We start from the raw sequence: 12008 nt of genomic DNA, 5'->3' as shown, positions 1-12008 counted from the left end.
TATGCCGTAGGGTTTTCCCACACACCCTCCCTGCTGCACCCACTACACCCTCCTAGAATCCTTTTGAGTGTTGGAGACCCTTCAGAATGGGATTGGATGGGGTGTGGAGGACTGGAGGGGGAGCTTGGGAAGGCATCTTGTTAAGGTGCATGAGCAAAAAGGCAGGGTTTGATCTAGCCAAAAGTAACCAGAAGCCTTCAGGATTCCAGTATTGCCCATGATCTGGAAGCTGTATCTTGCCTGCCCCTGGTGTATAGATCCTATTATGCTGCTCTTCTAATAAGCTTCTGTTTAGGATCTTTAGCTGGAGATACTAGTTAAATGGAGTAACTCTAAATCATGTAGTAATGATGAGTAAGTTAGTTACCTGAAATTTCATTTTGTATGGATTATAAGTTTCACCTGAAACTTTTCTTGTTTTTAAGGCATTGTTGATGAAGATAGACGCTTTTCATTATATTCAATTAGGAACAGTGTACAGGTGAGTCTAACTTGCTTAGTTTTCACTAAATCATTGTGTTTTTTTAAAAGTGGGGTGTGGGCTCTGAACACGCAAAATCCACAGTAGTAGCAATATAATACAATGGAATGAGCCCTTGGCTCTGTTAAGATGATCACACTCTTTGTGCATCTGCATACATCCCCTTTGGTTCTGCCATGCCTTCTCCCTTTATGCGAGCAACAAAACAAACCAGGAAGCGGCAGTTAACCACAGCTCTCCATTGGACCCAAACTGGAACTGGAAACTATGGTTAATGGCTTCCAAACAAGCCAGGATTTGGAAACAAACTTTTAAACCATGGTTTAAAACCTGGCCGACACAAAGGGAGGCACAAAGCAGCTGTGTGCGGATGCATGAAGCTCGTGCTTCTCTTGGCTTATTAACTGTCATTAGTAGCTTATTAACTGTGTTGTATAGTTCTCTGCTATAATGGATGTCCGAGTGAAAGGATAGTGCTTTTATTGTCTGGACTAGTCAAAGCTATTCTTTAGCTTGTGTGGTCAGAGTAGAGTTGGCTGGCTACATGGCACTGACTAATGTTCTTGCTTCCAGCTGCTAAATTGCACTAGAAGTCTGCTAAAAATACTTCAGTGTTGGCATCTGATCTTTATAAAAAACTATACAGGCAGCAGCTTTGAAATCTATTTGAACATGGTACTTACCATTTTAAAAGCCCCCGTTTATGATTGATTAAATATAGTGGTGAATACCATGTTAATTCTGTAAGCAATCTTGGTAGCTTTTCACTCTGTTCAAATCAGTGCAAACTTACGATCTTTAATTACATCTATCTAGAAAAATATTAAATTTCATTCCTGCGTTTTTACCAGGATGGAAAAGTCGTTGGCCCTTCTGGTTGTCAGTTTCCAAAATCCTCAATATTCCCTCATGCACATTACCTTACTAAATAAAAATACGTGGTATCTTATATAGAGATTCTCTTACAACTGAAATAGCAAATGCCCAGAGCCTACAGTATTTTAAATATATCCTAGCACATCAAGGCAGCAATCCTGTACCCACTTACCTTGGATTAAGCCCCATTGATTAACCCATGTAGGCTTCTAGCAGTGATTCCTCTGCTGTGGCAAGGACTTCAGTGCAAGAAAGCAGTAAAAGAAATCCCCAAGATACTTTATTAGGGAGCTTAACCCTTTGCTGCTTTGTTTCCTGCAGTTGTAACATCGTTGGGGAAAGTCCTCTTGTGAATCAAGATTATAGCTGAATTTGACCTTTCCGTATTCTGCTCAATCCTTCAGCTGAGAGTAGTTGCATGGATAGGTTCTCCTGCCTCCAACTTAACTACCTGCACATAAACTCACCAATGCTTTATTTAACCCATGGGTTGTTGAATTCTGGATTGTTGTGATATGTGAACCCACCTGTGCCAACAAACCATGATTTGTTAACCATAAACAACCCAGAAAGAGTACCCATGGTTTGTTGTTGGGCTCTGAGTTGTTTAAACCATGGCTTATTATGCCTAAACCCAGAACAGTGGATTGTTCATGGGTTGTTTCGCCAGGCTACACAGGTGATGGGCAAGAGTATTTAAAAACCCCAGCAGCTCTACATGCCAGTACTACAGCACTGCAAAGGCATTTGGGCTACAGAGATGGAGTGTACGAAGGAAGAGAGAAACATACAACCCACAGATTGAGAAATTTGATTGATTGATTGCATTTATACCCCGCCTTTTTTCCTCCTGCAAGGAACCTGAGGAAATTTGATCATCTGCCAGACAAACACTGGGTAGGACAACAAACTTATGGGTTAAATAAATGATAAGTTAGTATTAAGGTTACTGCATTCCTTTGCTAAGTAGAAAAAGGGGTAATCTGATCTCTTTTCTGTATCCAGAAGGTTGGCTAGGAAAGGAAGGAATGACAAAGCAAACCCTGTTACACAGTGAAGTAGTAGCATATGCCGTTTGCGTCTACTGTCTGCTGCAGCTTGTACTATGGCAGCCTCTAATCCTGATGATACAGTGTTAGCAAATCTTTACTGTACTTCAAAGTCATCGATGCTGAACTCTATTATGGCTGAAAAGGAATTGGCTGTAATCTGGCTTTAAATACTATATGCCCCTCTGTGCTTCATAAAGTAATGTTTTAAAAGGTGGGGTAATGGCCTTCTCTTGATGAAGTTGACGCTTTTAACTACTTAATTTTGCCCCTGGACTTATAATAAGAGAGGCTACTTAACTTTGAGGAAAGGAATGAGAGCTTTAAGATCCACAGTCTGTTCCTTATGTGTCATTATGGCATAACTAGACTTGCTGTATTGAGCTAAGACTTTCAGTCTGTCTCAGTTGGCAGTGCATGGTGCTCCTTGCAGCATCTGTGATGTCAAGTAATGGCTGAAGTATTGTAAATAGTTAAGGCTGGTCATAGAATCATAGAATAGTAGGGTTGGAAGGGGCCTACAAGGCCATCGAGTCCAACTCCCTGCTCAGTGCAGGAATCCAAGTGAAAGCATCCCTGACAGATGGCTGTCCAGCCTCGTCTTGAAAGCCTCCAGTGTGGGAGAGTCCACCACCTCCCTAGGTAATTGGCTCCACTGTTGTATTGCTCTAACAGTCAGGAAGTTTTTCCTGATGTTCAGCTGGAATCTGGCTTCCTGTAACTTGAGCCCATTATTCCGTGTCCTGCACTCTGGGATGATCAATAAGAGATCCTGGCCTTCCTCTCTGTGACAACCTTTCAAGTACTTAAAGAGCACTATCATATCTCCCCTCAGTCTTCTCTTCCCAAGGCTAAACATGCTCGGTTCTTTCAGTCTCTCTTCATAGGGCTTTGTTTCCAGTCCCCTGATCATCTTTGTTGCCCTCCTCTGAACCCTCTCCAGTTTGTCTGCATCCTTCTTAAAATGTGGTGCCCGGAACTGGACACAGTACTCCAGATGAGGCCTAAGCATTGCTGAGTAGAGGGGAACTAGTATTTCCTGGGATTTGGAAGCTATGCTTCTGTTAATGCAGCCCAAGATAGCATTTGCCCTTTTTGCAGCCACATCACATTGTTGGCTCATATTCAGGTTGTGATCGACAACAATTCCAATATCCTTCTTGTTTGTAGTGTTTGCTGAGCCAAGTATCTCCCACCTTGTAACTGTGCATTTGGTTTCTTTTTCCTAGGTGCAGAACTTGGCATTTATCCCTATTAAATGTCATTCTGTTGTTTTCTGCCCAGCGCTCCAGTCTATCCAGATCACTTTGAATTTTGTTTCTGTCTTCCAAAGTATTAGCTATCCTGCCCAATTTTGTGTCTTCTGCAAATTTGATCAGCATTCCCTGCACCTCCTCCTCCAAGTCATTAATACAAATGTTGAAGAGCACTGGGCCCAGGACTGAGCCCTGCGGTACCCCGCTCGTTACCTCTCCCCAGTTTGAGAAGATCCCATTGTTAAGCACTCTTTGAGTCCGATTCTGTAGCCAACTGTGGATCCACCGGATCGTTGTTTCATCTAGCCCACTTTGAGCTAGTTTGCTCATCAAGGTATCATGGGGCACTTTGTCGAAAGCTTTGCTGAAGGCGAGGTATATTATGTCCACAGCATTCCCACGGTCCACAAGGGAGGTTACTTGATCAAAAAATACGATCAGATTCGTCTGGCAGGATTTGTTCTTGACAAACCTATGTTGGCTTCGAGTAATCACTGCATTGTTTTCAAGGTGCTTCCAGATGGATTGCTTTATAATCTTCTCCAGAATTTTCCCAGGGATTGATGTCATACTGACTGGTCTGTAGTTCCCAGGTTCCTCCTTTTTACCCTTTTTGAAGATAAGGACCACATTAGCCCTCCTCCAGTCATCTGGCACTTCACCCGTGCTCCCTGATTTCTCAGAGATAATAGACAGTGGTTCTGAGAGTTCTTCTGCCAGTTCCTTTATTACTCTAGGATGCAGTTCATCTGGCCCTGGAGATTTGAACTTATTCAAAGTAATTAGGTGTTCCTTGACCATATGCCTATTGATCTCAAGCTGCAATCCTGCCCCTTCAGCCTGTACTTCACCTTTGCCAGGGGGGTCTCTTTTGGGAGAAGACTGAGCCAAAGTAAGAATTGAGCACTTCTGCCTTTTCTTTGTCATCTGTTATCATTTTGCCATCCTTATTTAATAGCTGAACCACCATTTCTTTCCTCTGTCTTTTACTATGCATGTATTTGAAGAAAGCCTTTTTGTTGCTTTTAGCATCCCTCGCTAACCTCAGGTCGTTCTCAGCTTTAGCCTTCCTGATGCCATCCCTGCAATTCTGTGCTATCTGCCTGTACTCTTCCTTTGTTGCTTGTCCTTCTTTCCACTTCTTATATGTGTCCTTTTTTGTTTTCAGGTCATCTCTTAAGCTTTTTGTGAAGCCACATTGGCTTCTTCTGTTGTCTTCCGCCTTCTCTTCTTGTTGGAATTGTTTGTAATTGTGCCTTGAGAATTTCCTTTTTTAAAAGCTCCCACCCATCTTGGACTCCTTTTCTCGTTAGAGTCGCTTGCCATGGGACCTTAATGATCATTGTTCTGAGTTTATTAAAGTTGGCTTTCCTAAAATCCAGGTTACCTGTTTGACTACACTCGGCTTTTGCTTCCCTTGGAACCAAGAACTCAAGTATAACAGGGTCGCTTTCCCCCAGAGTACCTGTAACTGCTACTTGATCCACTAAGTCATCTCTGTTGGTTAGGATCAAGTCAAGGATAGCTGATCCTCTAGTTCCTTCCTCTACTTTCTGTAGGAGGAAGTTATCCGCCACACAAGTCAGGAATTTCCTGGAGGGACCATGTTTTGCAGAATTTGTCTCCCAACAAATATCGGGGAAATTGAAGTCCCCCATTACTACTACATCACGCTTCCTTGAAACATTGGCTATTTGCTTTTCAAAAGTTTCATCCTCGTCTTCTCCTTGATTGGGTGGCCGGTAGTAGACTCTGAACACCAGGTTCCTTTTATTCTTTGCCCCATTTATTTTGATCCAGATGCTCTCGATGGGGCTACCAACTCATCCTCCTGTATTTCTGTGCAGAGATATGTATTTTTCACATATAGCGCAACCCCACCTCCCTTTCTGTTCCTCCTGTTCTTTTTGAACAAGTTATAGCCTTTAAATATAGCTGTTGCTTATGTAAGACTAGAGAAGGGTTTTGTATGTAGAGTCTCCATACTGCTGTGCGAGAATTGCTTGGCTTTGGCACTGAAACTGCTATTGCTATTGCCAGAGGACTGAGTGTTGTCCCGGATGAAGAAGTCATTGCCATGTATGATGGGTCCCATGTCCCCTTGGAACAAATGAGTGACTTTTACGGAAAGGTAAGAGTATAAGCCACTCTACATGAACTAAAATTCACACGTGACAACATGATTGGATTTATGTTCTTCTCTTGCTCTATAGTAACTTACAACAACCCTGAATTGTATCCAGTGTTAGTCCTAGTTGGAATAGGCCCATTGAAATGAGTGGGACTTATGTTAGTCTAACATGGGATACAATCAACTGTCTCAGTAGATCTATACATGAACAGTAGATCTATTATATGAACAGGTTGCCTAAGGGCTCATAAATAGTTCACTCAAGTCATGGAGAAATTAACATTTATGGAAAAGATGGCTGCCTCTTTCAAGAGCATTGATGCTGCCCTCTGAGACTGCTGCTGCTTTTGCTTTTTATTATTCCTTGGTTTCTACAAAAAAATTTTTTTTCTAAGAGTGGAGAAATGGTCTTTTAAAAGACTATTGGATCAGAAAGGACAGTGCATAATGTTCTGAAATTATCATTTATCACATTTGCTGCTTTCTAAATATGGTATACCAACACATGGTATGAAACACAACCTACTTTAACAAATTAGCAGTTCAAGTGGATACCAATGGAAAATGGAAGAATAGAAGACCAAATGAAGTGCCATAGATTTGGGATAGCCCATTTCTATTATTATTTGTTAAGTGTTGGTTATTAATTAATAATTAATAAATACATATTATTGCCCATCATTTACTATTTATTTTTATTTATTTATTATTAAATTTATTAATCACCCATCTGGCTGGTCACCCAGCCACTCTGGGCGATGTACAGCATACAATAAAACAGTTTAAACCAATAAAATTCTACAGTAAAAACATTTTCTAAAATACTCTAACCCACCCCAAATGCCTGCCTGAACAACCACGTTTTTAATGCACGATGGAAGCTCATTAAAGAGGGGGCATGGCGGAGTTCCCTAGGGAGGGAGTTCCACAGAGTGGGGGCCACCACAGAAAAGGCCTTCTCCCTCGTCCCCACCAGTCTAGCTGTCCTGGCTGATGGGACAGAGAGAAGGCCATCCGAGGCTGATCTTGTTAAGCAGCCTGTCTGGTGTTGCTGGAGGCGCTCCTTAAGATAGGCTGGGCCGGAACCATATAGGGTTTTAAAGGTCAAAACCAACACCTTGAATTTGGCCCGGAAAACAACTGGTAACCAGTGCAACTCCTTCAGCACTGGAGTGATGTGATCTCGCCAGCAGCTGCCTTTAGTCAGGCGAGCCACCGCGTTCTATACCAGCTGCAGCTTCTGAACTGTCTTCGAGGGTAACCCCACGTAGAGCGCATTACAGTAGTCTAAACAAGAGGCGACCAGAGCATGTACTACCGATGGGAGCAGATGGTCGGGAAGGAAGGGGCGCAGCTGCCGTATCAGATGGAGTTGATACAGCGCTGTCCGGCTCACAGCTGACACCTGAGCCTCCATGGACAGCTGGGAGTCCAAAATGACCCCCAGGCTGCGGACCTGGTCTTTCAAGGGTAGCCGTACCCCATTCAACACCAGGTCAACATCTCCCAGCCTCCTCTTGTCTCCCACCAAAAGTACCTCAGTCTTGTCAGGGTTCAGCTTCAGCCTATTCCTCCCCATCCAGCCACTCACCGTCTCCAGACATTTGGACAGGGATTCTACGGCCAACCTTGGTGAAGATTTGAAGGAGAGGTAGAGCTGTGTGTCATCTGCATATTGATGACACTGCACCCCAAACCTCCTGATGATAGCCCCCAGCGGCTTCACATAGATGTTAAATAGCATCAGGGAGAGGATGGAACCCTGTGGCACCCCACAAGTAAGTGGCCACGGGTCCGAAACCTCCTCTCCCAGTGCTACCCTCTGGTACCTGCCGGAGAGGAAGGACCGGAACCACTGCAATATGGTGTCTCCAATGCCCAACCCTTCCAGGCGGTCCAGGAGGATACCGTGGTCAACGGTATCAAAAACCGCTGAGAGGTCGAGGAGAACAAGGAAGGAGCATTCACGCCTATCCAAAGCCCTCCTCATGTCATCTACCAAGGCGACCAAGGCCGTTTCTGTCCCATGCCCAAGCCTGAAGCCTGACTGAAATGGGTCTAGATAATCAGTTTCTTCCAAGTGTGCCTTCAACTGCATCGCCACCACCTGTTCAATCACCTTGCCCAAAAATGGCAGATTTGAGACTGGGTGAAAGTTGTTCAGAACTTGAGGATCCAAGGAGGGCTTCTTTAAGAGTGGTCTTATCACTGCCTCCTTGAGGGCTGATGGCATCACCCTCTCCTCAAGGGAGGCATTCACCACCGCCCTAATCCCCTCACTAGGCCAGGGCTAGGGCACCTGTAGACTACATGGTTTTTTTTTGCCTCCAGTCTTTTCTGGCTGTGTCTGTAGACTGTAGTTCAATGGAGGATAACCAAGTTCACGAGTCAAAAACGAAAAATAATGGCGATGCATATTCTGAATGGCCACGTGTTTCAGGGCATCTGAAATCCTTTTTGTACTGAACTTCTATTCTTATGGATATTTAGACTCCACATGCATATAGAGTTTTTGTCTGTCTGTTCCTTAATGCCAAATGCTGAAGAAGTTAGTGTGTGTTTTTAAACATAGGAAAGGGCCTTTGATGGTAATGTTCTAGGTGTGTCATCACCAAGCTGACATTGTTTATGGAAAAAACAGGCCTGTGAAAAGATTACTGTTACTGAATATATTTGCTGTTTGTTTAGAGCGACACAAGCTGTTACCACAAGCATTGGTTGAATGTACATTTTTTGCATGTTATAAAATCATTCTCTAATAATTTTATTTGCTTATTACCAGTATTTTTATGCCGCATTTCATAACAAAAAGCTTTCCTGAGGTCTCTCACCTACAAAATGAAAACATAAATTACAATTACAAATCAGCTCATTTAAGATTATGAAATTAAAACTGCAATCTAAAATGTTTTTCAGACCAGCATAGCTATCCACTAAAACGAGGGTGGGGAACCTGTGGACCTTCAGATATTGTTGGACTCCAGCACCCAAAATCCTTGACTATTGGCTATGCTGGCTTGTGTTTGGTGGGAGTTGGAGTCCAACATGTTCTGGAGGGCAACAGGTTCCCCATTCCTAAACTATAACAATTTAAAACAGAGGCATCAGCATTGCAAACTATTAAAAAAATCTATCCCAGCATCTTTAACTAAAAGCAGAACAAAACAATAGGGCTCTGAAAGCTAGCAAAGAAGGAGCTACCTATAGATCCCTTCAGAGTTGTACAAGTGTGGTGCCACCACCAGAAAGGCTCGGGTCTCTTGACCCACTAGTCTGACTGAGTCTCAAGTGACTCACTGTAAATAAGAGTCATTCTGTTCCCTTTGTATTTACTGCAAGTAAGAAAAAGTAAAGCTTTATTAAACTTTCTTATGGCATATGTTTGAGTAACATGTCCTTGTTTGCAGAGTTCGCAAGGTAACACCATGAAGCAGTTCATGGATATCTTCTCCTTGCCTGAGATGACACTCCTATCTTGTGTAAATGAGTATTTCCTGAAAAACAACATAGACTATGAGCCAGTTCATCTCTACAAAGATGTGAAGGTATTGGGCTGTCCTGGTGTAATAGCAGTCCGTGTAACTTTTGTACCTCTCCTGTAGAATATGAAGCTATTTTCTCTTAATTTCTGGATGCATATTCCAACATGCTGATTTCCTTATTTATTTATTTATTTATTTCTATACCGCCCAATAGCCGAAGCTCTCTGGGCGGTTCACAAAAACTAAAACCAAACAACACACAATAAAACAATTTAAAATATATAGAACATTAAAACCACAATATAACAATACAACCACAATAAAACCTAGCAGCAGTGCAAGAGTTTAAAATACAGATTTAAAACAGCAAAGATAAAAATTTAGAAAGCTAAAATGCCTGGGAAAATAAAAAGGACTTCACCTGGCGCCGAAAGGAGTACAATGTAGGCGCCAGGCGAACCTCACTAGGGAGCTCATTCCAGAGCCGGGGTGCCACAACAGAAAAAGCCCTCCTCCTAGTAGCCACCCGCCTCACTTCCTTTGGCAGGGGCTCACAGAGAAGGGCCGCTGACGATGATCTTAAGGTCCGGGCAGGCACATATGGGAGAAGGCGATCCTTCAGATAACCCGGCCCCAAGCCGTTAAGGGCTTTGAATGTTAACACCAGCACTTTGAATCGGGCCCGGAAATGGACCGGCAGCCAGTGCAGCTGGAAAAGTACTGGCGTAATATGAGCTCGCAGGCCAGTCCCTGTTAACAATCTTGCTGCCCTATTTTGGACCAGCTGAAGTTTCCGGACCATTTCCTTCATTGCTAACTACCATATTATTACAGTTCTAAAACAGAAAATACATTGAAACAAGGATGGTAACACACAAGATGTTAAAATATTATGGGCTAGAAAACAATTTATAACTCTTACAAATGTGTGGCTGTTGGCTTTAATATGCATGAGAGAGGGTTTTTTATTTTGGGTTGAGAGGCAAAATGGGACATGCTTTTTTCCAGTTAGAAAAATGTATGTTACTAAAAACAAGTGCTTCTTGGCAAACCAAGTATCTAGCTCTTATAGCTGTAAAGGTGAGCTCAAAAGTGTGTGAATGCATAGTTAAAACCTTAGAATCAGGATGGGAGGTGGTAAGTGGGATTTCCAGTGATCAGTGTGAGGATTCTTGTGCCCTGCTTAGCTCCTTGATTGCTCTCTGACTAGCAGAAGTGAAATGATTCAAAGAAAGCAACTATGGGCGCAGTCCTATAGGCTGGGCCCGGGTTACTCATAACCTCCTGAATTCAGAGGCTTATGAGCATCCTATGCAGAAAGGGAAGTGTCTTGTGCCTCCTGTACTGCATTTTAGCTAGATGGGCAAATTTGCCTGTCCAGTGGAGGCTTTGGGGAGGGAAGGAGGCTAGGGCAGCGATAGGAAAAGGCGTAAGCCAGCTGCCCCAGCCTCCCCTCCCTGCCCCTAGGAACACCTCCTTCCCCATCTCCATGCTCGGTTTACCAAGCATGGAGAGGCGGCTGGCATGGTTTTCTTCCATCTGGCTTTGTCTTTCTCCAAGTATAGAAATGTTTTCAGCCTGAGCAAAGCATGTGTAACTCTTTCCCCCCCCCCTAAATTGATGAAAAAGTCCTGCAGAAAAATGCATGTTTCTTCTATTTGAGGAAGCCGTTGAGTGGAAACTTATTTTCTTGGTCTCCTCCCCAATGTCTAGGAGTCTTCCTGTCCCATGCCTTTTATTGCAGTGCTTCCTGTCATCCACTGTAGGCAATCTAGTAGCCTGCCAAAATACTCATCAAAATTATGGCATAGGTTGGGTGTGGAAGTTGTCCTTCCTGCTAATACTCGATTTCTCATCAAATGAATTTCAACATGGAGAAAAATTTTAACTGTAACTTTACATTAATATCCCTGACAGGATTCAATCAGAGATGTCCACATCAAAGGAATAATGTACCGGGCAATTGAAGCGGATATTGGTAAGCATCAGTCAAGTTTTATGAGAAAGCTCATTTTCCATTTTTAATGTTTTACAATTGTTTGTTCTAGCTGGTGGTGTGTCTTATGCTTTCACAAATACCTGTTGCAAAGTGACTGCTGAAATAGTGTAGGGAAATATCCTCCCCATGCACTTTGTTCATGTCTGTGTCAATCAAAGGCCATAACAATACCTCTATCTGGACCTGAATTGCAACAGGTGTTGTGGGGAGGTAACTTCAGTGTGGTAGGTGGTTGCGTATGAGCATCTTTAGAATTAGAATCTTTGGAACAACGTGGTTTCTGTGGGCTCATTTGGATATTCCAAAATGTCCTGTGGAAATGCAAGTCACTTCTTCCACAACCTCTTCCCACACTTCTGGTGTAATTACAAAGTGGCAAGTTGTACACCTCCCTCATGAGGGAGTGCAAGTTCCGGATGGACACCTAACTTCAGTATCTTTTCTCTGAAGGAGATATATAAGTTGCCACTTTGGAAGTTGCATTATAAGTATAGAGCAAGGATGCACAAATTGCTCTTGCATTCCCTTTTGCTACTTTGGTAACATCTGAATAGGCTGGTGTAAGTGGCCTGGCCCCTTAAATTTGTATTGGCTGAATCTCTGCTAATGGATCTGTTTTCTGCACCCTTCTAACGTAGATAATTCATAGGTCCATTGGGGTTTTAACTGCCATGTTATCCTCAAAGTTAGGGCTTACCCAGTCTTCAGCAGTAGACACTTTGCCTAATAACCTT

General features: G+C 43.0%; 1 protein-coding gene across 1 annotated transcript in view; it reads left to right on the top strand.

Moving 5' to 3' along the window:
• Positions 1-12008, top strand: part of NT5DC3 (5'-nucleotidase domain containing 3) — a 58598-nt gene that overhangs the window by 23573 nt on the left and 23017 nt on the right. The window contains exons 4-7 of the mRNA XM_084809622.1: positions 426-481; positions 5703-5793; positions 9201-9338; positions 11193-11253. Of these exons, the coding sequence (XP_084665748.1) occupies positions 426-481; positions 5703-5793; positions 9201-9338; positions 11193-11253 (346 nt within the window). The remainder of the gene's footprint in view (positions 1-425; positions 482-5702; positions 5794-9200; positions 9339-11192; positions 11254-12008) is intronic.

Source organism: Heloderma suspectum, chromosome 7 (assembly GCF_057233095.1).
Source record: "Heloderma suspectum isolate Gila_16-S chromosome 7, 16-S_ref, whole genome shotgun sequence".
Lineage (NCBI taxonomy): Eukaryota > Metazoa > Chordata > Lepidosauria > Squamata > Helodermatidae > Heloderma > Heloderma suspectum.
This window is presented reverse-complemented; position numbering and strand designations above follow the sequence as displayed.